General features: G+C 49.6%; 11 protein-coding genes across 11 annotated transcripts; 6 read left to right on the top strand and 5 right to left on the bottom strand.

Moving 5' to 3' along the window:
- Window positions 1-1,204: 1,204 nt before the first annotated feature.
- On the top strand, window positions 1,205-3,036 carry PHATRDRAFT_43291 (predicted protein; the record flags this gene model as incomplete). The annotated part of the gene is made up of 1 exon (XM_002177815.1): window positions 1,205-3,036. Exon 1 carries the CDS (start codon window positions 1,312-1,314, stop codon window positions 3,034-3,036), a length of 1,725 nt encoding a protein of 574 aa, XP_002177851.1. The 5' UTR covers window positions 1,205-1,311.
- A 421-nt stretch (window positions 3,037-3,457) lies between these two features.
- Window positions 3,458-5,313, bottom strand: CPN60_2 (nuclear-encoded-like protein of chloroplast gro; the record flags this gene model as incomplete). The annotated part of the gene is made up of 2 exons (XM_002177507.1): window positions 3,458-4,723; window positions 4,837-5,313. The coding sequence occupies 2 exons, from the start codon at window positions 5,311-5,313 to the stop codon at window positions 3,458-3,460; spliced, it is 1,743 nt and encodes a 580-aa protein (XP_002177543.1).
- A 1,445-nt stretch (window positions 5,314-6,758) lies between these two features.
- Window positions 6,759-7,589, top strand: PHATRDRAFT_9904 (predicted protein; the record flags this gene model as incomplete). Its single annotated transcript, XM_002177814.1, has 1 exon — window positions 6,759-7,589. A coding segment is annotated over one exon (831 nt), but the record flags the coding sequence as incomplete, so codon positions are not given.
- A 105-nt stretch (window positions 7,590-7,694) lies between these two features.
- Window positions 7,695-9,230, bottom strand: PHATRDRAFT_43288 (prephenate dehydrogenase; the record flags this gene model as incomplete). The annotated part of the gene is made up of 2 exons (XM_002177506.1): window positions 8,490-9,230; window positions 7,695-8,343 (listed from the first exon to the last, which is right to left on the bottom strand). The coding sequence occupies exons 1-2, from the start codon at window positions 9,026-9,028 to the stop codon at window positions 7,695-7,697; spliced, it is 1,188 nt and encodes a 395-aa protein (XP_002177542.1). The 5' UTR covers window positions 9,029-9,230.
- A 753-nt stretch (window positions 9,231-9,983) lies between these two features.
- PHATRDRAFT_32471 (predicted protein) lies at window positions 9,984-10,694 on the bottom strand (the record flags this gene model as incomplete). The annotated part of the gene is made up of 3 exons (XM_002177505.1): window positions 9,984-10,122; window positions 10,239-10,434; window positions 10,556-10,694. The coding sequence occupies 3 exons, from the start codon at window positions 10,692-10,694 to the stop codon at window positions 9,984-9,986; spliced, it is 474 nt and encodes a 157-aa protein (XP_002177541.1).
- Window positions 10,695-11,073: 379 nt separating this feature from the next.
- On the top strand, window positions 11,074-12,669 carry PHATRDRAFT_43287 (predicted protein; the record flags this gene model as incomplete). The annotated part of the gene is made up of 1 exon (XM_002177813.1): window positions 11,074-12,669. The coding sequence occupies one exon, from the start codon at window positions 11,074-11,076 to the stop codon at window positions 12,667-12,669; it is 1,596 nt and encodes a 531-aa protein (XP_002177849.1).
- A 364-nt stretch (window positions 12,670-13,033) lies between these two features.
- ERCC2 (xeroderma pigmentosum group D complementing protein) lies at window positions 13,034-17,087 on the top strand (the record flags this gene model as incomplete). The annotated part of the gene is made up of 5 exons (XM_002177812.1): window positions 13,034-13,517; window positions 13,674-14,012; window positions 14,094-14,368; window positions 14,456-15,763; window positions 17,025-17,087. The coding sequence occupies exons 1-5, from the start codon at window positions 13,154-13,156 to the stop codon at window positions 17,085-17,087; spliced, it is 2,349 nt and encodes a 782-aa protein (XP_002177848.1). The 5' UTR covers window positions 13,034-13,153.
- Window positions 17,088-18,104: 1,017 nt separating this feature from the next.
- On the top strand, window positions 18,105-19,010 carry PHATRDRAFT_43285 (predicted protein; the record flags this gene model as incomplete). The annotated part of the gene is made up of 1 exon (XM_002177811.1): window positions 18,105-19,010. Exon 1 carries the CDS (start codon window positions 18,216-18,218, stop codon window positions 19,008-19,010), a length of 795 nt encoding a protein of 264 aa, XP_002177847.1. The 5' UTR covers window positions 18,105-18,215.
- Window positions 19,011-19,347: 337 nt separating this feature from the next.
- Window positions 19,348-20,049, bottom strand: PHATRDRAFT_50701 (predicted protein). Its single transcript, XM_002177504.1, has 2 exons — window positions 20,006-20,049; window positions 19,348-19,818 (listed from the first exon to the last, which is right to left on the bottom strand). Exon 2 carries the CDS (start codon window positions 19,804-19,806, stop codon window positions 19,375-19,377), a length of 432 nt encoding a protein of 143 aa, XP_002177540.1. The 5' UTR covers window positions 19,807-19,818; window positions 20,006-20,049; the 3' UTR covers window positions 19,348-19,374.
- Window positions 20,050-20,378: 329 nt separating this feature from the next.
- PHATRDRAFT_43283 (predicted protein) lies at window positions 20,379-22,052 on the top strand (the record flags this gene model as incomplete). Its single annotated transcript, XM_002177810.1, has 1 exon — window positions 20,379-22,052. The coding sequence occupies exon 1, from the start codon at window positions 20,499-20,501 to the stop codon at window positions 22,050-22,052; it is 1,554 nt and encodes a 517-aa protein (XP_002177846.1). The 5' UTR covers window positions 20,379-20,498.
- Window positions 22,053-22,302: 250 nt separating this feature from the next.
- On the bottom strand, window positions 22,303-25,113 carry PHATRDRAFT_18008 (predicted protein). The gene is made up of 3 exons (XM_002177503.1): window positions 24,151-25,113; window positions 23,375-24,062; window positions 22,303-23,302 (listed from the first exon to the last, which is right to left on the bottom strand). The coding sequence occupies exons 1-3, from the start codon at window positions 25,026-25,028 to the stop codon at window positions 22,334-22,336; spliced, it is 2,535 nt and encodes an 844-aa protein (XP_002177539.1). The 5' UTR covers window positions 25,029-25,113; the 3' UTR covers window positions 22,303-22,333.
- Between the last annotated feature and the right edge of the window lie 45 nt (window positions 25,114-25,158).

Here is a 25,158-nt window from a genome sequence, read left to right as displayed (position 1 = left end):
ACTGAAAAACGATTCGTCTTCGTTCTCGCCATTCGCAGCTGTATCTACCCGAAAGTCCTCAGTGTCATCGTCGTCTTCCGAGGTGTATTGCTGCTGCGGTAGATCGACTTCGTGTACATCCGTAGACCAAGCTACACAGTAGATCGGATTTTTGTGTGCCTCGGCAACGTTTCCGGAAGTGTACAAGCTCAGACTTGATCTCCGGGCCTTTTTGGTACCCACAGTGGAACTCCCATTGGAGCTGGTCATGGCAATTGGTCCGCCCTTGCTCGACCAACGAGCAATGGCCGATGCCGATATCCAAACCCTCCGGGGTCCGGGAGTCTATCGGTGCCTGGCGTGTGTCGTTGCTCATTACTCTCTAGCTAGCTAGCTAGCTAGCTAACGGTAAGCTAAAAGAGCCCGGTCTTACTGTCCGTTTGACTGTGCGTCGCTTACAGTTAACAGTGGAAGTTTCTCCCACTTGAAATTTGATATTTATTATGGCATGCGATTCGGGACATTCCCAACTATTTCACCCTCATTTGACTTTATATAGTAAAAAGTAACCCTTTCTGGTGCCTAGATTTTATGGGATATACCCTCGCGGATGCATTTTTCCTCCGCGAGCTACCTGTAAAATCGATCATCGGGCCATGACACATTCTTTGAAATCCCTTGTGGACACCAATTTACTTTTGGACTCAGACACAAACAACCATGAAGAAACCACTTGTGCAATAGGAGTGACTTTGACAACTGCAAAAACAGATTTGGTAGAGTCCAACTCACAGCCTATCCGTCGTAACTTTTCGTGCACGCATTCGGTCGTCGGCTTCCGTGCTCGATAACGACACTCCGACGACTTTTTTGGGGGGCCTAATATCGATCTAGAACGACCCGTCGTCCCGAAATCCCTATCTGGCTTTCATTGTAAGGAGTTCACTCTCAAGCAGTATGGACAGACACTATCTCTTCTAATTGTTTTACATTACTATCGGTTCGATAGGCAGTCCGGTAGTCGAGCATTGACGGAAAGGCTGTGTATGGATTATGCGAGACTAGGATGCATGGCACAGCAAGCATATCGATTTGACTCAATCGACCACACTTTTTCACCGTACATTTCATTCACAAAGTCTCAAAACTTGTCCCGTTTCTGCAATTTTTGAACAAGACGCCTTCCCATAGCTCTCCATGGGATAAGACGCCAAAATGGAATCGACGTCGACCCAGATAACGCTCCGATTCCTTGTTCGCCCGTAATTCAGTATCGCGGATTGTTTCACTGAGAGTAACAGAAACTTTCAACGGCTGGAAATAGGCAACGGCATGAGTGGCTACGAAGCTCCCCCATGGGCGGTCAAGCCCTCCGTCTCCTCTGGCTGGAAGCTGATCGAGATCAAAAGCGGAGTGCAAGTCAACGCGTACATACTAGATCAACAGCCCTGTACTCTTCTAGGCCGAGCTGCCGACCAGGTTGATGTTGTGCTCTCTCACGAATCGTGCTCGCGATGGCACGCACGGATCGCCTTTGATGCGGTGAGCGAAAACCCCTGGCTTCGCGATCTCGCCAGTGCCCACGGAACAATCATCAACAAGCAAAAACTCCCGGCAATCGCTTGCGGGAAAACGGAAAGTCGAGCCACAACACCCGGCGCGCGGGGCGTATTGCTTTACCCCGGGGACGTGTTGCAGTTCGGCGCATCCTCGCGCATATTTTGTGTCGAAGGTCCCGAGAACTGTTCGCGTAACAGTGCACTGAATAAGTTACACCGATCTCAGCGTACGAAACCGCCTAAGGATACGGATGACCCCTCCTCTCTTTCCTCCATCCGTGTGAACGAGCATCGTCCTGGGGAGCAGGATCACTCGCCGACATCGCACGAAGGGCCACCCACAACGTTGGATTTGGAGGGACCCCCACCGGCAACGCATCGGGCAGATTGGGATCGATTGCGGGCCATACAGTACAAGCTCGACAACCTACAGCAAGAATCGGAAAGAATACGCGCCAAAGTTGATTTAACGGATGGTCAAACACGCCAACTAGAACGCAACGAAAGTCGGGAGCGACAGCTGAGGGGAGACTTTGCAACGCTCGAATCAGAACTGATCCCCAAACTTTTCCCATCCGCGAAACCCTCGGCCACTAAACTCTCCACCGAAGCTCAAGAGTTTCTACGTGAAGATGAAGTGGACGATCGTACATGCGAATCCATGGACAACGGCACCTTGGAACTCGATCCAACGGGCGAAACTGAGCAATCGTTGACACAAAAGTGGAAAACTATGGTTCTGCTGTTGCAAGCGAATGTAACAGATTCCACTCGTGCAAGGCAAAGGCTCTCCCTCGTCGAGGAGAAATTGTCGCGTTTGTTGGAAGCAGGTGACGAGGAATCCTTTTTTGTCCAAAACGACGCTAAGATCGCCAAAGAATCAGTCGACAAGCTCGAGAGCGAATCCCAGCACATCAGCAAAAGCATGTTGGAAGTTAAGCGGTTGCTTCACGTTGTCAATCCAAAACTTTACACCGACGAAACGACGGGGTACATTGGTACACGGACTCAAACACGACTTCCGCCACCAAAGACCGACGAGAGCGACATAAGTTCATTTCTGGAGGACGAATCCTTCGTCATGCCACCACCTGCTCTCCCGCAGTCGTCACCACCGCCGCAGACGAATGTTGACTCGTCGCCAGCAATCCACGAGAGGCGAGAAATCGAAGACGGTACGCTGACTACCATGCTACTCCCTCCTCCACCCGCCAAAAAAACACGGGTTGTGGGGCCCAGTATGCCGGCTCCATACGCTCGATCGAAAGTCGCGCCGCCATTGGGGACACTGGCGATGCTATCGGCCGCAACAAGCAATCACGCAGTGGTTGCAAAATCGAGAAGCCGAGGACAGTCAAAGGAAAAGTCGGAGAAAGATAGTGCCATTAGAAAAGCTGCATCGATGGAAGACGGCAATATAGATGTTTGGCAAGCGCCGAAAGACCAGGACGGTAGCGGTCGTACGAAATTGAATGCTAAGTTTGCCGGTCGCTACTAGCTGTTTAAGAAAATTCAGCTCGTCACAAATGCCTTCCATAGATGCTGGACTTTGTCCACTCGGCTAGAGGATTGGCAAGTCTCGTGATCTGCTGATCCTGGAACGAAACGTCAATTTTGTACACTCAGCCAGAGAATTAGTAAGTCTTGCGATCTCTGTGATCCCGGGGAATAAAGGTGACTTTTGTACATTCGGCTAAATAGTAGTCTTGTGATCTACGTGATCCCAGTACAAGAGCTCGCATTGTGTTAGCCCGGCTAGTTAATTGGTTAGTCTTGCAATCTACGTGATCCTATAGAGAAACGGCATCAACTTGTAGATGCTGGTGTCGGTTCGCTACGCTCACCTAAGTGCATGGGTAAAGAGAATGACCTCGCGGACGAGGTTTTCCAGCCGTTCCTCCGCAGTACTTTTGCGTCGTTTACGAAATACCGGGCCCCATACCGGCCGCCATGTTTTGTTGATCAAACATTCGCTGCTTGTCCTCCTCGCTCATTTGAATGGGAATTTCGGTTACCAAGCATTCCGTCGTCAGAACGAGACCCGCGACGGACGCCGAGTTTTCAATGGCATTGATTGTGACCTTGGCCGGATCAATGATACCACGTTCCATCAAGTCACAGTATTCCATAGAACCAGCATCCCAGCCATATCCGAAACCCTTTTCTTCGCACAAATTTTGAATCTTAGCGAGTACAACGGCACCTTCAATACCGGCATTCTCGGCCACTTGCATGGCAGGGTATGCCATAGCCTTGATCATAATTAGGGCACCCTGACGTTCGTCTTCAGTTTCCATGGCGTCCATAATTTTTTCTTTCAAGGTGATTTGCAAATGCGCCAAACAGGCCCCACCTCCAGGTACGATCCCGAGCTCACGGGCACTCTGAACGGAATTCAAGGCATCCTCGTAACGCAATTTCTTGTCCTTGAGCTCGGTTTCTGTCGCGGCACCGACCTTGATTCTGGCAATACCTCCGCCGAGCGAGGCCACCCGCTCCCGGCACTTGTCGGCATCGTAATCAGTTTCGGCAGTTTCTTCTTCCCGACGCAGTTGGGCGATACGGGCATCAATGGCTTCTTGTTGTTTTCCGTCCGTAACAATGGTTGTCTGTTCCTTACCCACAACGATACGATCGGCGGTACCCAGCATGTCGATTGTGACCGAATCTAGGGTAATACCGAGTTCCTCGGCGACGAAGGATGCTCCGGTGGCAATAGCAATATCTTGGGTGTATTCTCGTCGGCGGTTGCCGAAACCAGGGGCTTTAATGGCAACGACATCCAAAACACCACGCATCTTGTTGACTACCAAGGCTGACAGTGCTTCACCAGTGACGTCTTCGGCGATGATGAGCAGTGGATCCTTGGTCTTGACGAGTTGTTCGAGGAGCGGCACAATATCGTTGACGTCGTCGATCTTAGCGTCGGTAACGAGGATTTTGGGGTTGACGAGTTCGGCGACCTGACGTTCCTGGTCCTTGACAAAGTACGGCGAGATGTAGCCGCGATCAATAGTCAAACCTTCGGTAAACTCAATCTCGTCGATCAGAGTCTGTGATTCTTCCACCACGGTGGAGCCAGTGTCCCCCACCTTGTCCGCCGCTTGGGCAATGATGCGTCCCATTTCAATGGATCCTGACGCAATGGTGGCGACGTTCTTGAGATCTTCAATGCCCGAGACGGGCTACGGAACGTAGCAAATAATCAAGTAGAAGCAAAAAAGTTGGGAGGAATAAGTCAGGCGTTGCGGCACACGAGTTGATGTAGATGCAGGGGTAGGCAATCCCGAGTACGTACCGTAGCAATCGCCGTAATCTCGTCGGCAATGATTCGTGCCGCCTTGCGCAAGCCTCGGTTCAAGCCCACCGGACTGACACCAGCCGTAACGGCTCGCATCCCGTTGTTGACGAGCGCTTGGGTCATAATGGTGGACGTGGTGGTTCCGTCTCCGGCCTTGCTGTCGGACTTGGCGGCGACTTCTTGAATGAGCCGAGCTCCGACGTTTTCTTCCGGGTCCCGGAGACTGATTTCGCGAGCAATGGTAACCCCGTCGTTGACGATTTCGGGGGCGCCGTAGTTGCGTTCGAGGACAACGTTCCGTCCCTTGGGACCTAGCGTGACACGGACCGCATCGGCCACTTTGTTGATTCCTGCCACGAGTGCTCGGCGTGAATCTTCTTTAAAGCTCACCTTTTTGGCGTGCAGGGCAAAGGAAGGTTTTGACGACGACTGCGGGACAAACGCCGACGAAGAAGTAGTCGCCAACAGCAACATTGTCCAGTAGAACTTCATAGTGACACACACACACACACTACTTGTATACGTGTATCAAAAAGGTAACCAAGAAGGATTTGGATCGAGTAACAGCACTACGGGACACAAAGCTACCAAGCAATAGCAACAACAACAGCAGGTGGAGAGATTGGAACGTTACTGTGGTATTGTTGGTGTGGTGTACACTAGACACGCGCGCGAGGACTGGGTTGTGCGGATGTCGAGGTGTCGACACTCGTCGGTGGACTTGGGCGTCTCGTCTCCATCGATCGGCCGAACGGTGGAACATCAACGGCTGCCATACGCCGTACGGATCCTCGCGAGGATTGGATGTTTTTGGTTGGTTGGATGGGGAGGATGGAATCTTTCCGACACCGGGTTTTCTTCGGTTTGGATACCAAACTCCAATGTCACAACCCATCGTTTTCAAACGGGCGCGCGGACAAACGTCACTCGGACGAACCGTTTCTGCGGCTCTCGAGCCTCGTCCCTTCCGTTTGGGCACTGTATGTCATAGTAGCGAGTATGGTACTTTGGGAATCCATCACTCACCACCAGCACTGGAATCCGGCATTCCATGATGGCTTTGTAATTCCAGGTGGAATATTCGAAAAGTGCTACCGCCAAATTGAAGTAGTTATAAGGGTAAAACTCACGTCCGGGTACTCTACTGAAATGGAGCCAAAATCCCATCGAGAGAATTGGGTTTTGTGGAACGAAATAATGTTACAACAATATAATTCCCTATTGGGTATTGAGGAATCTGCACTGTGATAGTGAATGACTGTCAATACAACTTACACAGTACCCACTTTCGACTAGAGTTCCCCACGACAGTCATGTTTATCGGACCGACGGGACCATTAGCTTTCGTAATATTCGCCACGGCAGTGAGCTCGTCCAGGTGGAGTTGTAGGGCATTCGTCGCGCCATCTCTGCTACGCCGCCGACCCCTTGCGCGACGCTGCTCGGCAACGTCTGGAGCAACCGACAATGACGATCACAGGGGTCGTCCAAATTCCGATTCGGAAGATGCCGAGTTTATGGGTGTGAGTGGTTGGAAACCCGACGGTAGGATTCCCATAAATCCGTTCGAAGCGTCCCGAGCAAAACCGACCAAAGGGGATCTCTACTCGGATGACGACTTGATGAACGTCCTCAATATTCACCAATCCTTACTCGAAGACGATGTGTTACCAGTCGTAGAAGAAAAAGAACCAGATAGTGGCGGCGATGAACTCGTACCGAGCATTATGGGCTTGCACGAAATGGTACTCGGAGCTTTGCAAGAGATGGAACTACAAGAGCAGAACGAGGAACAAAAGTCACAACAGCGAGTCGATCCGCAGACGACCGCTACCGATTGGAGTCGCTACGTCTCCAAATATACCGTAGACGACGCGCTGCGTACCAAACTAGGAAAGATCCGGGCCATTGCGACGGACGTGGATGGGACCCTGTTGACGTCGGCGCACGACTTGCATCCCATCACGACTCGCGCGGTACAGGACGCTGTGGAAGCCGCCTTTTCGCCCGTGCATCCATTATTATACGTCTTCCCCGCGACGGGAAAGTCCCGACAAGGAGCCCTCGACAGTCTCGGTCCGGAACTTGGTCCATTATTCGCACAGTGTCCCGGCGTCTTTATTCAAGGACTGTACGTCGTCGACGCCGCGGGCAACGTCATTTACGAAGAAAAATTGTCGTTGGACGAAGTAGCCGCCGTCGAGAAACTTGCACAGGAACTTGACGTATCTGTCTTTGGATACGACGGTGATACCATGTTTTGCAGCAAGCATACGAAATCCTCACACATTCGAGATTTTCACGCCAAATACGGGGAACCCAAAGCCACCGTCCTGGAGTCCCTCACGTCACACAAAGTCAGCTTTCACAAGTGTTTACTCATGGACGACAACGTCGACATGCTCAGTGACAAAGTGCGACCTCGGCTTGAAGAATTAGCGCGACAGTACAGCGCGGAAGTCACACAGGCTGTCCCAACCATGCTCGAAGTATTGCCGTCCGGTTGTTCGAAGGCACTCGGGGTTGAAAAATTGTGCGATCATCTCGGTCTGTACATGCACGCTGATTTGCTCGCCATTGGTGATGCCGAGAACGACGTCGGCATGCTACGAAAGGCGGCTGTGGGGATTGCCGTCGGCAACGCTGTACCAACTGCACAAGGCGCGGCCAGTGTCGTGTTGGACGAAACCAATGATCAAGGTGGTGCCGGTATCGCCATGGAACTTTTCGGTCTCGGCAAACTGCTGTAACAACGAAAGATTGTCCCTCGCCTGGGAATATGGTAAAGACAAAGACGAACATCGAGGAATAGAGTGCGTCAAATTTGTAAGCGAACACTTGCTAGTTGATTTCTCTTATGCTTTGCCTTTTGGAACGCTTTCTAGTGTGGTAGCGTCATTCACTGACTTGCTTTGTTCCTCCTCTTCCTTGGCTTTGAGATCGCGTACGACATCATCCAAGGCGGCTCGCAGTTGATTGATGGTAGCCACACTATTCCCATTGTATTTGTAAAGTCCGTAAAAGAGTTCAAAGCTGTCCGCTGTCGTACTCCCTACCAGTTTTAAAACCGACTCAAATCCAGAGGTATCAATGGGTGTTTTGGCAAGGCCTTGCGACCCCAAAATTCGGCCCATGAGATGAGTAATGAACTGTGAGTTTGCAGCGTAGGCATCATGTTCCTGGCAGTTCATGCGGACCATCCGACAGCCTTCTTCTTCCCAAATCGACAAGAATCGCTCCATTCGATCGACTCCTTCAATGTGCGCTTCACTGTCTTCATGGACCGAGTGCACTCTGCCCTGGCCGTCCGTGAAGGCATCGTTGGACATGTCATTCAGGCCGTCGGCGCCTCCTTTTTCAAGCTTGTAAGTACCGGGTTCGAGTACAACCTTGTCGATGCGGGTTTTCTCATAGACAAAGTTCAAGCCCATCCAACCGTTCTTACCCGAATCTGGACCAAACATGGGATGGGTACAGAGGATATCACAGGTTTCGGTAAAAAATCTAACATGGTTTTGCGAGCGTGCTCCTTGACACTGAGAACGTCTACAATCAAGGGACCGCGTCCGATAATCTTGTTGTTTTCTTGTTGCTTCTCCAAATTTCTTTGAATATGCGGGACCAAGGTTTTGAGTGTTGATTTGAAGGACAGAATGCTAACGGCTAGCACAATCACGTCGAGTCCCTCGTCCAAAAAGGCTTCCGGGTCGGACAACGGCACGTATGTGACTCCCATCCCGGACGCGATTTCGGTGTAATCGGACCGGGACGTGACCACGACTCGTCCATATTTGGCAAAAGTTCTGGCGATGAACTGTCCAAACCGACCAAAACCAACCACTCCAATAGTCAAAGGTCGTGACCGCAGGGCGGATAGCTTTTCGCGACGAACCGCTGCCAGTAACGAAGCGAGCTCGGCCTCCTTCTGTTTCAACTCTTCTAATTTCCCAGCCTGGAATAGTTCCTTGCTATTGCTCGTTCCGTCATTGTTGGGTGTCATCAGAGTGACGCATACCTTTCGTCGTTTGGTAATCGACGGCATGCCTGCAGTGTGTGGACGTTGCTGCTCTCTCGGGAGGTTGCTATTCGGAATGTTTGAGCTTCCCACGTTGGAAAAGGCCAGGCAAACGCTTCCCAAAAAAATCAACAAGAGTAGCAGCAGTTTTCTACCTCGTTTCGGTGGTCTCATCAGGACAGGTATTCGACCTCAGCTCGTAGGAAAAGGAAGATGGATTGCGTTCGAGCTCACCAAAGCGAACTCCTTACGCCACTTACACCAATCCAAATACGTAAAATACAATCAACTGCTAATTTCAAAGGAAAAACCACCAATCGAATGACCAATTCACCGTCAGACAATGTTGTTGGATAGATGGATCTTCGGGATTGAGGTGACCAACTGGCAGCGATGCAAGCGCTGTAACTGTGAATGCTCTGTGTACTCGGGGAAAGCCGATCCAACAGGCTTACCGATAGATGGATGCATCCAGCACAGAGATGACGACGACAAGACGGTACTGTATATTCAAAGTGTACCCTACCTGATACGGATGGTAAAGAAAGAGTCGTTCCTCGACTCGTGATACAGAAAATTGGGACTTCCGCTCACGTCGGACGTCCGGTATTCGAGCGATTCCGAATCATAAGACTCACAGTCACTTCGAACCTTCCACACATTGCACAACCTTACATTCCAAACGAATCTGTACAAAACCTTTCACCCAGCCACATTTCATGTCCACAACAAAGTACAAGTTGTCTGTATGGTTGCGTTATATTCTGCGTGGAGACGGCCGCTGTTTTACACGTTACAGTATATTTGGAAGTCGGATTCTTTGTCCCTCCTACTTTCTAACCGATTTGATTTCCATATGTCCGACCGCCTAGCTCCTTTTCACTCAAAGCAAACACGACATCCTCTATTCGCAAAATCACAGTTTCTGCCATTGCCAATAGAACGAGGCTCACAATGTCGTAAGAAAGTTGTGTTGACGGCTCATAGCACCGTGGCAGTACCAATAGATTTCTCCGGTGTCATTGCCAAGACATAGGATCGAATCCGTATCAAAAACTGTTGATACTAATTAACTGCAAATTTTGACAGTGAGTTGCCGATCTAAATATTTTCGTAACATCTTCGAGTTTTACAAAGTCCACCAGTTGGTTTTCTTTTCTTCCGGTTCGGGCTCGTCCACCTTCTTCTTGCCACCAAAGCTAAACATGTTACTGAAAGGGTTAGGTTTTTTCAGGTCCGAATCATCGGGCATACCGCCTGGGCGTTGCCTAAAAGGAGAAGTGCATAGCAAAGTAAGAAATGAGTCCTTTTCAAACAGTCTTCACAGATGTCGATGCGAGATACCACTTAATCGTTGTTGGCAGAGGATGAGTCAAATACGTACATGTAAGGAAGGTCTTTTGGGCTCTTGACTTTAGTAGGGTCCACTGGGAAAAGATTCTTGCCACCGCTTTTTTGCCAATCCATAAAAGACCGGGACTTGAAGGTTGTAATGCCAGTCTTTCCGAGATTCTTGCCGTTGTTCTTGGACTTTTCGGCTTCCTTGACCTTGCGCCACTGTTCTTTGCTCATTCCACTAGCTGAGAGAACGACAGACCCCGATACGCGATGTCAGATTCTGGATAGATATATTATAGCAGATACAGAGGAAAGGCCATCCTTGCTCACAGTCAATACAGTTTTACCGTTCGTTGGACTTACGAATATATTCCATCGTCAAGCTGGATTGTTCCTCTCTGGCAGTCGAAATTCCGATGGACGCACCGGCAAAGGAAGACGATCCGGTAAAGGCAGTTGCCAAAGGAAGAAGTACGAAAAGGACGGGAGCAACAGACTTCATGGTGGTCGTATATATTACTGTCAGGTGTGATGGAGTAGCGAAAGTGGGAGTACGTTGATTATGTGGGTATGTTGCAAGCGAGCCCTAACTACTACAGTTTTGGTCGTAGTCGGCACGCGACTGTTGTTGATATAGTGAGTGACTAGAACGAAAGCAAGTCAAACTTTCGCGTCATACCATAGGATCAAAATCGTAAGTGGCAAGCTACGGGTCAGCCGGAAACCCTGACTCATTCCAGTACGGCCCGAAATCCACGTACGTCCTACGTCAGCGTTTTCCAACTAGGTGGACATAAAACTTTCAAATATTTTTAAGAGTTAAATTTAAATACTTCCCTGGTCAGAGGTGTACTGTTTCGACGGTCGCGATGGTTTTCACCATGGGCTCTGGGAACGACTATTCGTCATCGAAGGGAACGAGGTCCTCCATTGGTCGACGGCAGTCGAGATTGGCCATGTCTAAGCTGCATGAGGCAGTTCCGAAATCACCGACGCACGTCTTGATGGATCCCAGCGTCACGAAACTCGCGCTAGACGATCGAATGCGTAGGGACTATCTGAGCCAACGGTTTCAGGCCTATCAGCGAGCCCGACCCCCGAAGAATAACTCGGAGATCCCCGCTGACGAAGAATTCTGGTGTGGAGCGACTTCGGTGGAGCGCTCTTTGGTGCAATGTTGTGAATCGTCGCGCGGGGTGGCTGACGACGACGATGTGGTACCGGGAGCGCTGGCGAAAGACAAGGTTTTGCGCTTTGTGGGTCTGGTTGCCGCACACTGCCATACTCTGGTGACTCGGTCTATTTCCCTGAATATTCTCGAACGAGGGCTGGAAGCGGATGAAAAGGATCCTCCCATTCCGGTAGAACCGAAAGATGAGTCCCCCGAGACGGCAGCAAAGACAACTCGAACTACCCGACTGGCCGCTTCGCATTCCGCTTCGCCCGAGGCCGTCGCGTCCGCGGACGAGCATGCGGTGACCCTGCCCAGCATACCGACTTGGATGGAATATGCTCGGATCACATCGTTCTTGGAAGCGGGAGGCTTGAGATTACTTTCCCAATGGCTTGTGGACTGTACCACTCCGGGTCCAACACCACCGCCAGTGAAGCCTCCACCAGGATCCAAACCCCCAACAAGGAAAGAACCGGCGCCTCCCGTGTACAGTAAACCATCAGCGACCAGTCCATTGCTGTTACCGCTTCTGATCTTTCTGCGGCGAATACCCTTCAATCGACAAGCCGTGACGGAATCCAAAATCAACAAACACATTCGCCGCATCAGTAAAACGGTGAATATTATCGTCAAACAGGCTCAAGACCGTTCCGCTTCGTCCCGCAAACCCCCAATAGCTCAAGTGACGGATATTTTGACGGGGCCGACTCCTATCGTGGAAGTACAGGCAGCTTTGAACGAACTCAAAGAAACGTGGGAAGCCAAATCCCAGGCGGCGACGGCGTTTGCTATTCCGTTGGATCCGTTCGCCGCGCTACGGGCACAAATCCAGGAACGCGTCTCTCAGGTAGCACAGTTTGAAAAGGGGGAAATATCCCGTCCGCATTGGTGGACCAACGAACCGACCGGAGCTCCGGCCAAGAAACGTCCGCGGATAAGTACGGAACAAATGGCCCGGAAGGAACGCGAAAACGAAAAAGCGGCACTCATGCGGGAAAGCTTAAAACAAGCCGCCGCGGAGCGTGCGAAACTGCTGAAAAAGTTACGGGAACTCAAACACAAGCAATCGGAAGGAATGGCACACGAAAGTAAACACTTGATGCGAAGGAGGGTCCAGTGGAAGGATGCCATGGGTCCGACATCACTACAAAGGAATCGAGCAGTTCTAGAAGAAGTGTTTATCTTTACCAAAGATAAGATTGAGAGTAAGGAATCCTCCGCGACCGCAATGCCCGCGGAAGCGGCAGAATCCTCATCCGTTGAAACTCCTACCGAGACCGAAACGAGCGACATATTCGAATAGACAACATTAAATGACATTAAAGGAACCCGGTCTCCAATTAAGCTATAACAGCAGCAAATTCTATACTCTGGTCTTGCTCCAGTACTATAGAAAACAGGCTGTCGGTGGCTGGGTAGGTAGTAAGTAAGATAGCTTTCGGTCAAAAGGCAAAAAAGGAAAAATTCAGCAACATACGCAAATTGAAATGTTCGAGAGAAATTACAAAGAATGAAGGTTCTAGTAGGGAACCCGGTTTGTAAAACTATGATTTTCTGCAAATATATAAATAGAAAGAGTATACCTATACACAATAACTGTAACAGTAAGTAATCAAAAGTTGCTTCCATTCTGTCGATCGATCGATCTATTGCAAAAGGATTGCGAGAGACTTCATTACCGTAAACAGAAACAAGTCTTGTCAGTCATCAATGAGGAATTGACCGTTCTCTTCATAGGCAATTCCTGAAAGCTTTGCATAAGCGGAAGGTGTGAAAAAGGCGTCAAAATGAGATTCGATTTGGACGGCCTGGATGTGTTCTTTCCGTACGATCGCATCTACCTTGAGCAGCATCAGTACATGCGAGCACTGAAACAGTCGCTGGACGCAGGTGGGCACTGTCTCCTGGAGATGCCTACGGGAACGGGAAAAACCGTATGTTTGCTATCGCTGATTACTTCCTACCAGTTTGCGAATCCGTCGGCGGGTAAGCTCGTGTATTGCACTCGAACCGTTCCGGAAATGAATCACGTTATGGAAGAACTCGCGACAGTTTTAGCGTACCGGTCGCAAGAACTACAACGGCACCAGGAAGAAAACATCTTGCCAATGGACACTGACGGGGATATTGAAAACGTTCCGGTTGCGGGCAGTAGCGGGGATGTAAACGTCACTGCCATCACCCACATTACCAGCAATGGCTCGCCCAATCGCAAGAAGCCTCGAAAGGTCTATACCGCCAATTTACAAAAACCTCCCATGGGACCGATCTCGGACGGTCGCGGAGCTGGTGGAAGCGGGGCTCTAGCATTGTGTTTAAGCAGTCGACGGAATATGTGTGTTCACGAGCGAGTCATGGCCGAAAGCGATCGGGAAGCCGTCGATGCGGCTTGCCGAAGTCTAACGGCGAGCTGGGTTTTGGAAGAAGCACAGAAGCGTCCGGGCTCGATCGAAACCTGCAGCTATTATGATAATTTTCATGCTGCAGGCGAGTCCACTTCAATGCCCAGTGGCGTGTACGATTTGGAAGAGCTGCAGAAGTGGGGCAAGCGGCGTGGATGGTGTCCATATTATCTGACTCGGCAAGCCATTAATCACGCCAATATACTCGTATTCAACTATCAGTACATGCTTGATCCAAAAGTTGGTACGTCGCTTGAGGCTGCGTTTTGTACAATCCTTGAGGTTCACGCGCTTACACTCTGCTGTTCCTTTTCTCGTTATGTAGCCAAAATGGTTTCGAAAGAACTCGAAGCCGAAAGTATCGTGGTGTTTGACGAAGCCCACAACATTGATAGTGTATGCATTGAAGCGTTATCAGTGACCATCAACGACCGAGGATTGGAACAAGCTACACGTTCTCTTGGACGCTTGTCATCAGAAGTGTCTCGCCTGAAAGCATCTGACAATCAAAGGTTGCAGACCGAGTACCAAAATCTCGTCAACGGCTTGATTGACCAAGGATTACTGGATGCGCCGGCGAATGATGCTGGACTCACAAGCGTACGTTTTTTTCTTGGTCCGACACTGGTTATCCTTCCCATAGTATAAATATTTTTGTCTCACATTCACCTGTGCTCTGGAATACAGAATGTGCTCAATCCTGATGTTTTGAATGAAGCCGTACCCGGCAACATTCGTCGAGCCGAACACTTTATAGGATTTATGAAAAAAGTCGTGGAGCATTTGAAAGCTAGGCTGCGTTCCGTTGCAGGGCCGAATGGAGGTGTGCGGAGTGAAACGCCGCTAGCATTCTTACATCGCATGACAAATGGTACCAGTCTGGAAGCCAAGCCTTTGCGGTTTGCCTATTCCCGGCTATCGTCCTTGCTACGCACCCTGCAAGTTTCGAATCTGGACGATTTTAATTCACTGACAGACGTTGCGGACTTTTCAAGTCTACTTGCTGCTTACAGTGAAGGAGTCGCCAAGTTTGCTATTATCATGGAGCCGAACGGGTCCTCCATTCCAGGGGCTACGGACCCTGTAATTCAACTTGTTTGTTTGGATTCGTCACTGGCTATTGCACCTCTTTTCAAGCGATTCGGGAGCGTGATCATCACATCGGGAACACTGTCACCCATTGATCTCTATCCCAAACTGTTGCAGTTTGAACCTTGTGTCTCCGAGTCGCTGTCCATGTCTACGTTCCGTCCATGTATTCGCCCACTGGTGATCACGAAAGGATCGGATCAGCTGGCGGTATCTACAAAGTACGAAGACCGAGGTGACATGGGTGTCATTCGAAATTATGGAACCATGTTGGTCGAACTGTGCAGTACCATCCCTGATGGCGTGGTTGCTTTCTTCACATCGTACAGTTATATGGAATCCCTGATCAGTGAGTGGGATGCGATCGGAATTCTACGAGAGTTGACCAAATCGAAGCTTGTTTTTATAGAAACCAAAGATGTGGTCGAAACCACCTTAGCTTTGGACAATTACCGCAGAGCCTGTGATTGTGGGCGGGGCGCCGTTTTTCTATCAGTAGCACGGGGAAAAGTATCGGAAGGTATCAACTTTGATCGACATTACGGACGAGCTGTGATTATGTTTGGTGTTCCCTTTCAGTACACTCTTTCGCATACCCTCAGAGCTAGACTGGAGTATCTTCAGACACACTACCAGATTCGTGAACAAGACTTTCTAAATTTTGACGCCATTCGCCAAGCTTCACAGTGTGTTGGTCGTGTCATTCGAAGTAAGACCGACTATGGGCTGATGATCTTTGCAGACAGTCGATATAATCGCCATGACAAACGATCGAAATTGCCTAAATGGATCCAACAATTCATGTCCGATCATTTTTTGAATTTGAGCACAGACATGGCGCTTTCGCATGTCAAGCAATTTCTGCGCCTCATGGGACAACCTATCGACCAGGAGGCGCTGCAAAGCGTTCTACTTACGCTAGACGAAGTCAATCGAATGAATCCGCCCACAATTCGGACAAACATAGCTGCAGGGGAAGGCGGTGCAATGATTACCGAGGTATCGTCCGCTCAGCCAATTCCAGCATTTTCGGTAATGTAGATTTGGAAGGTGTGTCTTGTTGTTCTCTATCTATCAAGATGGAAATTTAATACAGAGCAATAGGTGCAGTTTTGGCATAGGCTGTTTACCATTCGCTAGTTCATCTTTCGCCCCCACTCTCGGAGAGCAGTCGAACAACCCATAATGTTCTGAGCTATCGCTCCTTCCAATTCGCGATACACGTCAACCGTTAGCTGCAAAGGAACAGCTTGCAAAAGAGACGGCTCCAAATCCAAGACGGAACGATCATGTTGGTACTGCAGGGGTGCCCCACCGCTATGATCTGAAGCGGGACGTAGCAGGCCAACACTAAGCAAGTCAACAAAAGCCTTGGTCAGAACTTGTTTGGAATACCGATTTGAACTACCTTTGTACGAGCCAAGGTACTCTTCCAACATGCGTTCAAGCGTCAAAACGGCGTTGCTTTGCTCCCGGCGATTGTCCCGGGATAGAATTCGCCTCGTAGCCAATACCAGCGCTGCTTGCGGGCCCGACAAATCTCGCAAGGCTTGCATACGGGGATCGACAGCCACATCCTCTACTATCACCAGGTCGCGTTCTCCCGATTCAGATGCCAAGGATCCTCCCATATCGGCCAATGCTTCCAAGAGGTATTCGGCATCAAATGTTGGAATCGGAGATGCCGATGAGCTAGCATCACCTTCCATGGCGGCCAAGCAATCCATCCGATAGTTTGTAATCGCGAATGTCAAGACGCGGCTGAACCAGCGAACATCTTGACCCAACATGCAATCCCGCACGAAAGCATTATAAACTCGTCTCCTTGTGGGATGATTGTCGTCTTCTGCAGGTTTGGTCAGGAGTGCGCGAATTTCGTGGTAAAGCGATGGCTGATAAGCCGCATCATAGTGGTCTTTTCGTGTCGATTCCAACTTGCACGACACAATATCGCGAAGTTTGCCGATGGACGTGCACGGTCCAAATTGAAGAAATTGAGATGTACCCTCGGCTCGACTACGAATTCGTTTTTCCAGTAAACCGATGAGGCCTAGATGGCAGGTCATACCGACAAAGCACACAGATGAACCGTCGGAAGCTACGCGATCGAGAAGGTGATAAAGTAACAGTTGTCGATCTTTATGCTCCGTCAAACCACTATCCAAAGAATTTGCCGTCGCTTTCTGTTGTCCCAGAAAAAGATCGAGCTCATCCAGAACAATTACGATAGGAATATTGTCGTCCTTGGCAATCTGCAACACTTCGTTGAAAAGTTGAATGTTGTTGACGAACGATGCCTTTTGCGACTGTAGCTGGAAGAAGCGTTCCAGTCGACTTCGAGAAGATTTGGCACGTTTGGATAATGGTTCATCGGTATTGTATTCCATTTCCTGTTGTTCTTGTTGTTGCTGTCGTTCCAGATCTGTTTGACTCTCCTCGAATGCTGCGTTGGCAAGCTGGTTTAGCATTTCTCGTACGACCAGTGCAACATTGTCACCCGGCACGAGCAACCCGTGGACGCGCACGACTCGAAAGGGTGGTGTGGCGTGAGACTGTGCATCTAGCTCATCTCGCAAAGCCTGAAAGCACTGATTCACCAGCAAGGTCTTGCCACTGCCTCGGCAGCCTTGCACAATGGCTGAAGCGTTCACGTGCTCGTCACGTTGGACGAGGCAGGGACGGAACATACGGTACATTGCTTCAAACTGCGACTCTAAATGAGGTGGTGCGTACTCCTTGACGACTGAAGAATCCGCAGGCGGCGAATTTTTCCGCCAGAGCGATCTTTGGCGAGTTCGACAGCCGTAAACGGCAGCATCGGATAAGTTGTACAGAACATCATTTAAGTAGGCAATGAAGCTGGATAGATTGTGTGTCTGTGATTGGGACTTGCACTCGTTCTCTCCCTTACCGACGGGAGTCTCCGGAACAACAGTCATGAAAAAAGACGGGAGATGGTCTATATTTGCCGTCGGAAGCACAATGCGTGCTGCTGCTCCCCATGGTCGATTCACTCCGTGCAATGCGGAAAATATGCTTTCCGATTCCGTTCGGCGAGTCACGCAATATTCGTGATCCATTTGTTTCGTGGAACCACGGAGCGTCTGTCGTAGATTCTTTCTTGTGAGTATAAAGATCGCAAACCTACAAAGAATAGATTCTCCAACTCGAGATCCATCCAAAATGAATACCGGTATGGTACCATCAATGATACGAAAACCGATCACGTACTTCTTTGACACTACTGGAAGTACTCTCATCACGGCAAGCTTTCCGTCAAGGAATCTTGACCTTGAGCGATCATTGCATCCCTCCTTACAGCCATTTTGCAAATACGAGCAGATCTCTTGTCGTAATCATGAAAGCCTCCGATGCTGGGCTTTTTCTTTTGGTGGCTCTGGTATCCCTAACACATCTCGACGCATTCGTCTTTCCGGCTTCAGCGTCTCGGCTTCTTCCGATGACGACAAGTAGCCCGACTGCTTTTGTCTCGGCACGACAAATACTATTTGGAGTCAATATGGCCAAGGACGGCAACATGCCAACGCTGAAACGAGTTCCTGAAGATATGGAAGGCGTTCCGACGCCGTTTGTTGATGTCGTCGGCAATTCGTTCATTGAATGCTTCGCCGATTCGGTCGCCTTTGTCGACGGCATTGAGTACACTATTGGCGTCCCTTGCGACTATTCCGTCGCCCTGTGCTATTTTGGCGATGACGACCAGCTCGTTCCGGTTGAATTGGACGATGCCCTCATGGATGACATCTTTCCCATGGCCGAATCGATTGTTGCCGAAGAATTTGGGGAAGAGCTCGTCTTGCAACGGACTCCACAAACCCTCACCTTGGTTGGTGAGCTCGAGGACGACGATGACGAAGAGGCGCTGCAACGTTTTGAAGAAGGCGATGAGTCGTCGATGGAGGACGAAGACGACGAAGAAGAAGTCGAGGTGTTGCTGACGTTTGAGCACCGTAACCAGGAATTCAACCTTGTTCGTTTGTTGGACCCGATCCTGTTGGTTGGCAAAGTAGACCCGTCGCAGCCCGATAATCGTATACTCTTGACGCCAGAAGAGTCGGACAAGGTCATGCCTATTTTGGAAGAGCTTTTCCTGGAATTTCAGGATGAACCGGATGATGACATGATGCCCTAAGGAGAATCGCAATGTCTTGGACACCAAGCTATTTTGTGGATCTCGTCCAAGCTAATCCAAGCTAAACGCACAATTCATTTCAGACACCCGTCGTACAGAAAGCGATTCGTGACCAAAGTTAAGTAGGTCTCGACAATACACCTTAAAATATCTAGACCGCAGCATCTTCCAAATCAGAGTATAGCAAATGCAATCCTGTGGACGTATCGACCGTCACGAAACCTGTACGATGCAATGTCGTCGTCGCAGCCATTATTTGACTTTCTGTGAAGCCACAAAAAACACCATCAAGGCTAGACCATGGAATCTTACTGCAGACACTACAATAGTAACCTGTAAGTAAGTTCTGCTTGTGCTATAATATTTACGAACGCGGCTTCTCCTTCTTTTCCTTATACAAGGCCCAGAGTGATACACCGGCAACTTTGACTACCTTGAATCGTACTCCGGGAATATCACCTACAGCGTGTCCGGATCGACCGAAACCAGCAATCAAGACTTCGTCATTCTCGTCAATGTAGTTGAGACAACCATCACGAGGGACAAAGGCGGCAATCTTTTTTCCGTTCTTGATGAGCTGCACACGGACGCACTTACGAATGGCTGAGTTGGGCTGCTTGGCTTCAATTCCAATCTTTTCCAGCACAATTCCCTTGGCCATGGTGGATCCTCCCATGGGGTTGGCCTTCATGGCGGTGACAGAGTTGGCCTTGCAGTACTTCAAATCATTCCAACGCTGGTTTCTTCGGTGGATTCGAAGCTTACGACCGGTACGGATTCCATTGGGCTTTCCCATTTTGATTTAATTCTAAAACATCGATAAGGTAGAAAGAGACACGTGAGATCAAAGGAAAGCGACGAGTTATAAGCCAAATAATTGGACGACTCTGGATTGCAAGGACGCTTCGATTTTCTAATCAAAAGATAATTGTGCTCAGACACAAATCTAACTGGAGAAAACATCTATAGCGATAACGATACCAGATCAAACACACCTCTTGAGTAGATAAGATGACAGATGGATTCCACTGAACGCTGGTTTTACTCTTCAGTGTTGCCGTGTTCGGCGCCTTGACTGGAACAAGGGTACGCAAAACAGAGGATACGGCTTTTAGTAACGGGGGTAACTGGAAAAGATGGTCTCGGGAGCGGGCGAGCATCAGACACTTGCGGGATTGAAATCACTCACGTCACAGCATCGTGTTCGAGATAAAAAATTCCTTGTCTTCCTAGAGTCGGATGCGTTATATGGAAAAACAAATTTCCATAATTGATATTTCATTTGCGTATCTGTTTGTCAACCCGAAGTGACAAAGAGCTTGCGACACAGTTTGCATTCCTCGCAGTCCACGCAATGAAGGATCCGAGATCAATCCAGGACTTCTTGCTTGACAGTGAGATCAAATAGCATCTGTCTCGCTCATTGCACCGGTGAATACTTTGCGCTTACAAGAGAGCGTACAGATTTGATAAGGTCCTAGCGTAGACATGGATTTTGCTGCAGCGCTGAACAATTTACAAAAGACGGCGAAGAATGCCGCTGCGGCTTCGTCGTCTACCAATAACAGCAATTCCTCGTCGCACGATCGCCGACGGGGCCGCTCCGATTCTTACCGACCCGATCCGCCTCGTACACGTCCGCGTTACGAAGCTCCGTTGTCTCGGGATGTGAGAAAGGGAGACACTGGTGAGCGAGGACGTGGACGCCGAAACGATCAGAACCCGATGGACGCCTTGTATCGCTTTGGCTATCGTATGGCGCCCTACCAACGACCGTCCCAGGAACCACCCAACCTCTACCAACGCCCCTTTCACGTGGCTTTGCTAGCAATCATCATCGATGAGATACCCTACGAAGAAATTTGGAGGACTTGGGCTCAGACGGGAGCTTCTCACGTCAGTATGCTCTGCCACGCCAAGTATCCCGAAAGGGTACAAAGCGGCTTTGTCAAGTCACGTCTTTTGACCAAACCGCCAATTATGGGTCGTGGACACTCGTACGCCGAACCGGAGTACCTGACTCATACACCAGCATGGGGATCGGTGCAAATTACCCGTGCCATGATTGATCTACTCAAAGCCGGTATGCACATTGCAACCGTAAACGATACGGAGACCGATCCACGATTTGCGACCAAACGCTTTCTCATGACCAAGAAAAAGGACGTCGACACCTCCAATACGATTCCTCCCATCGACAAGTTCATTTTTGTGAGTGAAACGTGCATACCAGTAGCAACCTTGGAAGAATGCGAAACGGCCTTGTTCGGAGCAGCCCAGCAACCTGAAGAAACGATGAATTCTGCTTCGGAGATGAAGACAGTGTCGTCAACCTCCACACTCATGGGCAATTCAAAACCAATACCGAACACATGGAAGGTCTCGTGGTTGAACGCCAGACATCGTAGTGAGGAAGAAACACCCAGGAATAAATACGAGGACGACCAATTTGGTGGTATTACTCGTAACATTCCTGGCCAGTACCGATGGAAAGCTGACCAATGGTTGTGCTTGAGTCGCCCTCACGCGGCGGCCGTGTTACGAGTGGACGCTAACATGCGAGCCTCGGACCAACTATGGAACGCTTTTGCCAAAATTAATGCATCGGACGAGATGTATTTTCCTACCGTTCTCGCGCTTTTGGGTATACTGAGACCGAGAGACGAATCTGGTATCAACCACTCGTCTACAGAAGTGTGGGTAAGACCGATTACGTTTACAGACTGGTCTGAAGGTATGCGTAATCCGACATCCTACCATGAAGGCATGAAGGATCTGTCACGGATTGGAAAATTAGCGCGATCGCAAGGATCGCTGTTTGCTCGCAAGTTTGTACCAATCGGTCCAGGAAAGACGAGTCCGACAGGGCACTTGCAAGCAGCCGACTGGCTGAGCTTCATCAAAACCCTTTCTCCCTTTACTAACTGGGACGAAGACAATAAGCGAGCGGCGACATCTGTGTCTTCCACTCCGACAGAAGTGAATAGCAGTACAAGCTATGTAGAAAGACCGCAAGATCTCCAAGACCCTACCTTGGAATAGAGCGATCGTAGGATTTCAGAATGAAGGAACGCCTTGCCGGACTAGTGTTTTAACTCGAACTCGTAGTCAGTTGCAAAACTAAGTGACGTGAGTGTGTTGTAAAAAAAACTAAATGTAAGCCTACATTGATTTCTACGTCATGACAAGCTTAGAGTCATTGTTTCTTTTGGACAAATGGAAGCTTTGCCATTTTCAAAGTCGAGCTGCTTGGATTCGAATCATCGGTGACAGGCTAACAGCTACTGAAATTGCTAGACGATCGCGTTTATATAATTTACTTTCTAATAGCTCTCGTGCGGACTGTCGATGGTATCCGTACGCTGCAGTAGATACAAGTATGCATGCTCCTTCGGTGGATGCTCAGAGACAGCAACCTTTTCGTCGTTAAAGATAATCCACTTGTCTCCTTTCTTCAAGTGAGCCACATAGTGACCACTGCCAGTGTTCTTTCCGATATGCGAAATCAATCCCGTCAACCTGTAAAAACCTGGTCCGTCTTCTAGCGAAACACTTTCCTCAGACCCCACAGGCTCAACGGGTGCCCTGTTTTTCTTCAAGGCGGAAATAGCACCTTCCAAGTCGTCCATGTGGGAAAACAACCAGTCCGCAGCTCGATCAGGCGCCCCGTTAGTCTCTTCCAAAGCTACTCGGACTTGATCAACAGAAAAACAGCCTAAACTATCCGCCAGTGACTGGACAGCACTTTCAGCCACAGCTTTACCAATTTCTGGAGATACATCAGTTCCAACGTCTGGCAACGGGTCGTTAAAATCTGAGTCCGTGTTGTGCTCAAACACCCAACCCATGGCTGCTTCTATATTGTTCCCACCGACAGCGGTCAGCGCACGCTTACAACTGTTCAGTGAGAATCCCATGTCCATCAATTGTGCTAAGGCAGCTTCGTCAACGGCCGGGGTAGTAGGACCATCCGCTGTCTTCGCTTCGGTGTCTGCGGACTCTGCCGGTACCACACGGTCGCTTGGTAAAGGGCCAAGGAATTTGTACTTGGACAGATCCATCTCGTCCGGAACGTCGAGACTAACTTCCAATTTGATCGGACTCCAATCTGGTCCGAGTGTGTATCGTTGCGCCTGCAACACGATGTATCGCGGAAAGTTCGTCAAGCGTGTTTTCTGGGTAGCGGAATGCTTTGCATTTCCCAAATGGGACCATTGTAAACCGTCAATAGTAGTTTCCGATGCCCAAGAGTCCAAGCAAGCTTCAATCGACAGGCGAGGAACCGGTTTCGGCTCTTCGTCGTCGGCTTTGAGGCGCTTTTGCTCAGGTACATCGGTAGCCTCCTTATCGCCATCTTTTGGAACAACTGCTTTCTCCATGGGAATCCTCAGGCTCCAAATAGTTTCGGTTGCACTATCCTTATATTTTACTGCCTGATCAGCTTGACATTCCAGACGTGACGTCGTGCGAAACCCGAATAAGTGAGACGTCGTATACAAAGGACCGTCTCCCTTGGTCAAACGCGCCGAAGCTTTCCTTTCCTGAAGCTCCAAGAGTTCCAGGTAGTATTGAAGAAATTGAGCCGCATCTTGCTGCTGCCCGGTACAAAAGTCGACGTGATTCTTCCCAACAACGTTCTTTAGCATTCGTGGAGCCAATCGGTACTTTGGGTCTGTGACCATAGCATTCGCATCTGGCCCTATTTCCTCGGCTATGGGATGGGCAAAGAGACCCGAAGTCAATGCGCTGGCCAGCTTGGTTGTCTGAGTAAGCAAATTACCTGCTGCTTCCTTGGGAGGGACATTTTGCAATAAGTTGTGCTGCGTGAGGCTCCCACCTGGAGATGTGCCGTAGCGCTTGCTAAGCTCGGGAACGGCCATTAAGACCTGCATCACCGAATTAAGATAGCATGAGTTTCCCAAATTTTGCAAACCTTGCAAACCCGGCCCCGACACCGGTGTCAAGTTCGCTCCTGCCTCGGTGATCGCGTCAAAGGCGTAATTGGCGTTTAGCTCTACCTCTAACTCTGCTGTCGATTTCACCGTCTTTTGCCTGTTATTTTTCAAATAGAAGATACGTATGAGCAAACCGGTGACAAAGTCGGGTGAAAGGGGGACTTTGGAATGAATTCGTAACTTACATGGCAGAAACTTTGATTCCACGCTTTTCTAGCAGGCCGGCTAGATTCGGAATCCTGACGGGTCCGTCTTCGTCGGGAGCATAAGAGTAACAATCCGCGGTTTCCAAATCGGCCGTGATCGTTCCTAGCTTGACAACGAGTGGATACTGCGTAGCAGATTCCTTAAAATGATCCAAGGCACCGTTGGATCCACCCGATCCGTCCCAGTTTTTGCGCCCTCCGCCAATATAGCCGTCGGAAAGGTTGAGCCACAAATTTTCGGTCGCCCCCGAAGACTCACATTTCCACGATTTTGGATCTGGGCTTATTTCGACCCCGTTGTCAACAAAAGGGAGGTTTTCGGCGTACTTCGACACCTGAATATCATCTTGATCCAATTGCCAGGTTTTGACATCCTGTCGCAACATATTGCCGGCGTGATTGAGGATGGAATCTACACTGATGGCCACCATAGTGGGGAAAGTCCCCTTGGATTCTTCCGTGTAGGGGATTTCGGCTGCAATCTGTACCAGGCTGCCAACTTTTTCCAGAACGACAACGGAAGTTGTACAAACGGTCTCGAACTGATCTTCTTCGGTCGTAAAGCCTCCCTCCACGCCCAAAGCTAGTTTTGTTGGTGCTTCTACGGAGACAGTTTCCAATGCTCCGGCTTTATTTTCTTTGCGTTGCCTTCTTTTGACAATGCGCACGAAAATTCCTCGAGAGCTGGTGGTCAGCGCCATTTCTTGACACGTCCCAACGAAGGTATTCAGATCTACCACGATACCTTGATCGGTCGTGTACGGCGAGTGGAACGTGTAGGCGCATTCCTCGTTCCACACAACATCGCTTGGCGAAGCGACGTTGGCTAACGTTGCGAGTTCGGTTATGGTTTCCATTGTTTCCCAAGGGGTTGAACTTTGGCCTTCACAACAACGGTAAAAATAACTGTGACCAAAGAATGGTGCTCACTGTCAATTGACATACGGCCCTAACGCCATGGTCGCGCCTATAAGTTACGATGATGCA

Source organism: Phaeodactylum tricornutum, chromosome 2, assembly GCF_000150955.2.
Source record: "Phaeodactylum tricornutum CCAP 1055/1 chromosome 2, whole genome shotgun sequence".
NCBI lineage: Eukaryota > Bacillariophyta > Bacillariophyceae > Surirellales > Neidiaceae > Phaeodactylum > Phaeodactylum tricornutum.
The sequence above is the reverse complement of the archived record's forward strand: the minus strand, read 5'-3'. Positions and strand labels throughout refer to the sequence as shown.

What these genes read in the sequence shown, in the direction of transcription:
- PHATRDRAFT_50701 (XM_002177504.1), bottom strand. Translation starts at nt 19,806, where the DNA reads ATGGGAAAGCCCAATGGAATCCGTACCGGTCGTAAGCTTCGAATCCAC.
- PHATRDRAFT_18008 (XM_002177503.1), bottom strand. Translation starts at nt 25,028, where the DNA reads ATGGAAACCATAACCGAACTCGCAACGTTAGCCAACGTCGCTTCGCCA. An exon ending in GGAATCAAAGTTTCTGCCAT is followed by an intron (nt 24,063 to 24,150) that starts GTAAGTTACGAA and finishes GAAAAATAACAG; the next exon opens with GCAAAAGACGGTGAAATCGA. An exon ending in TTCCCATGGAGAAAGCAGTT is followed by an intron (nt 23,303 to 23,374) that starts GTTCCAAAAGAT and finishes GACGACGAAGAG; the next exon opens with CCGAAACCGGTTCCTCGCCT.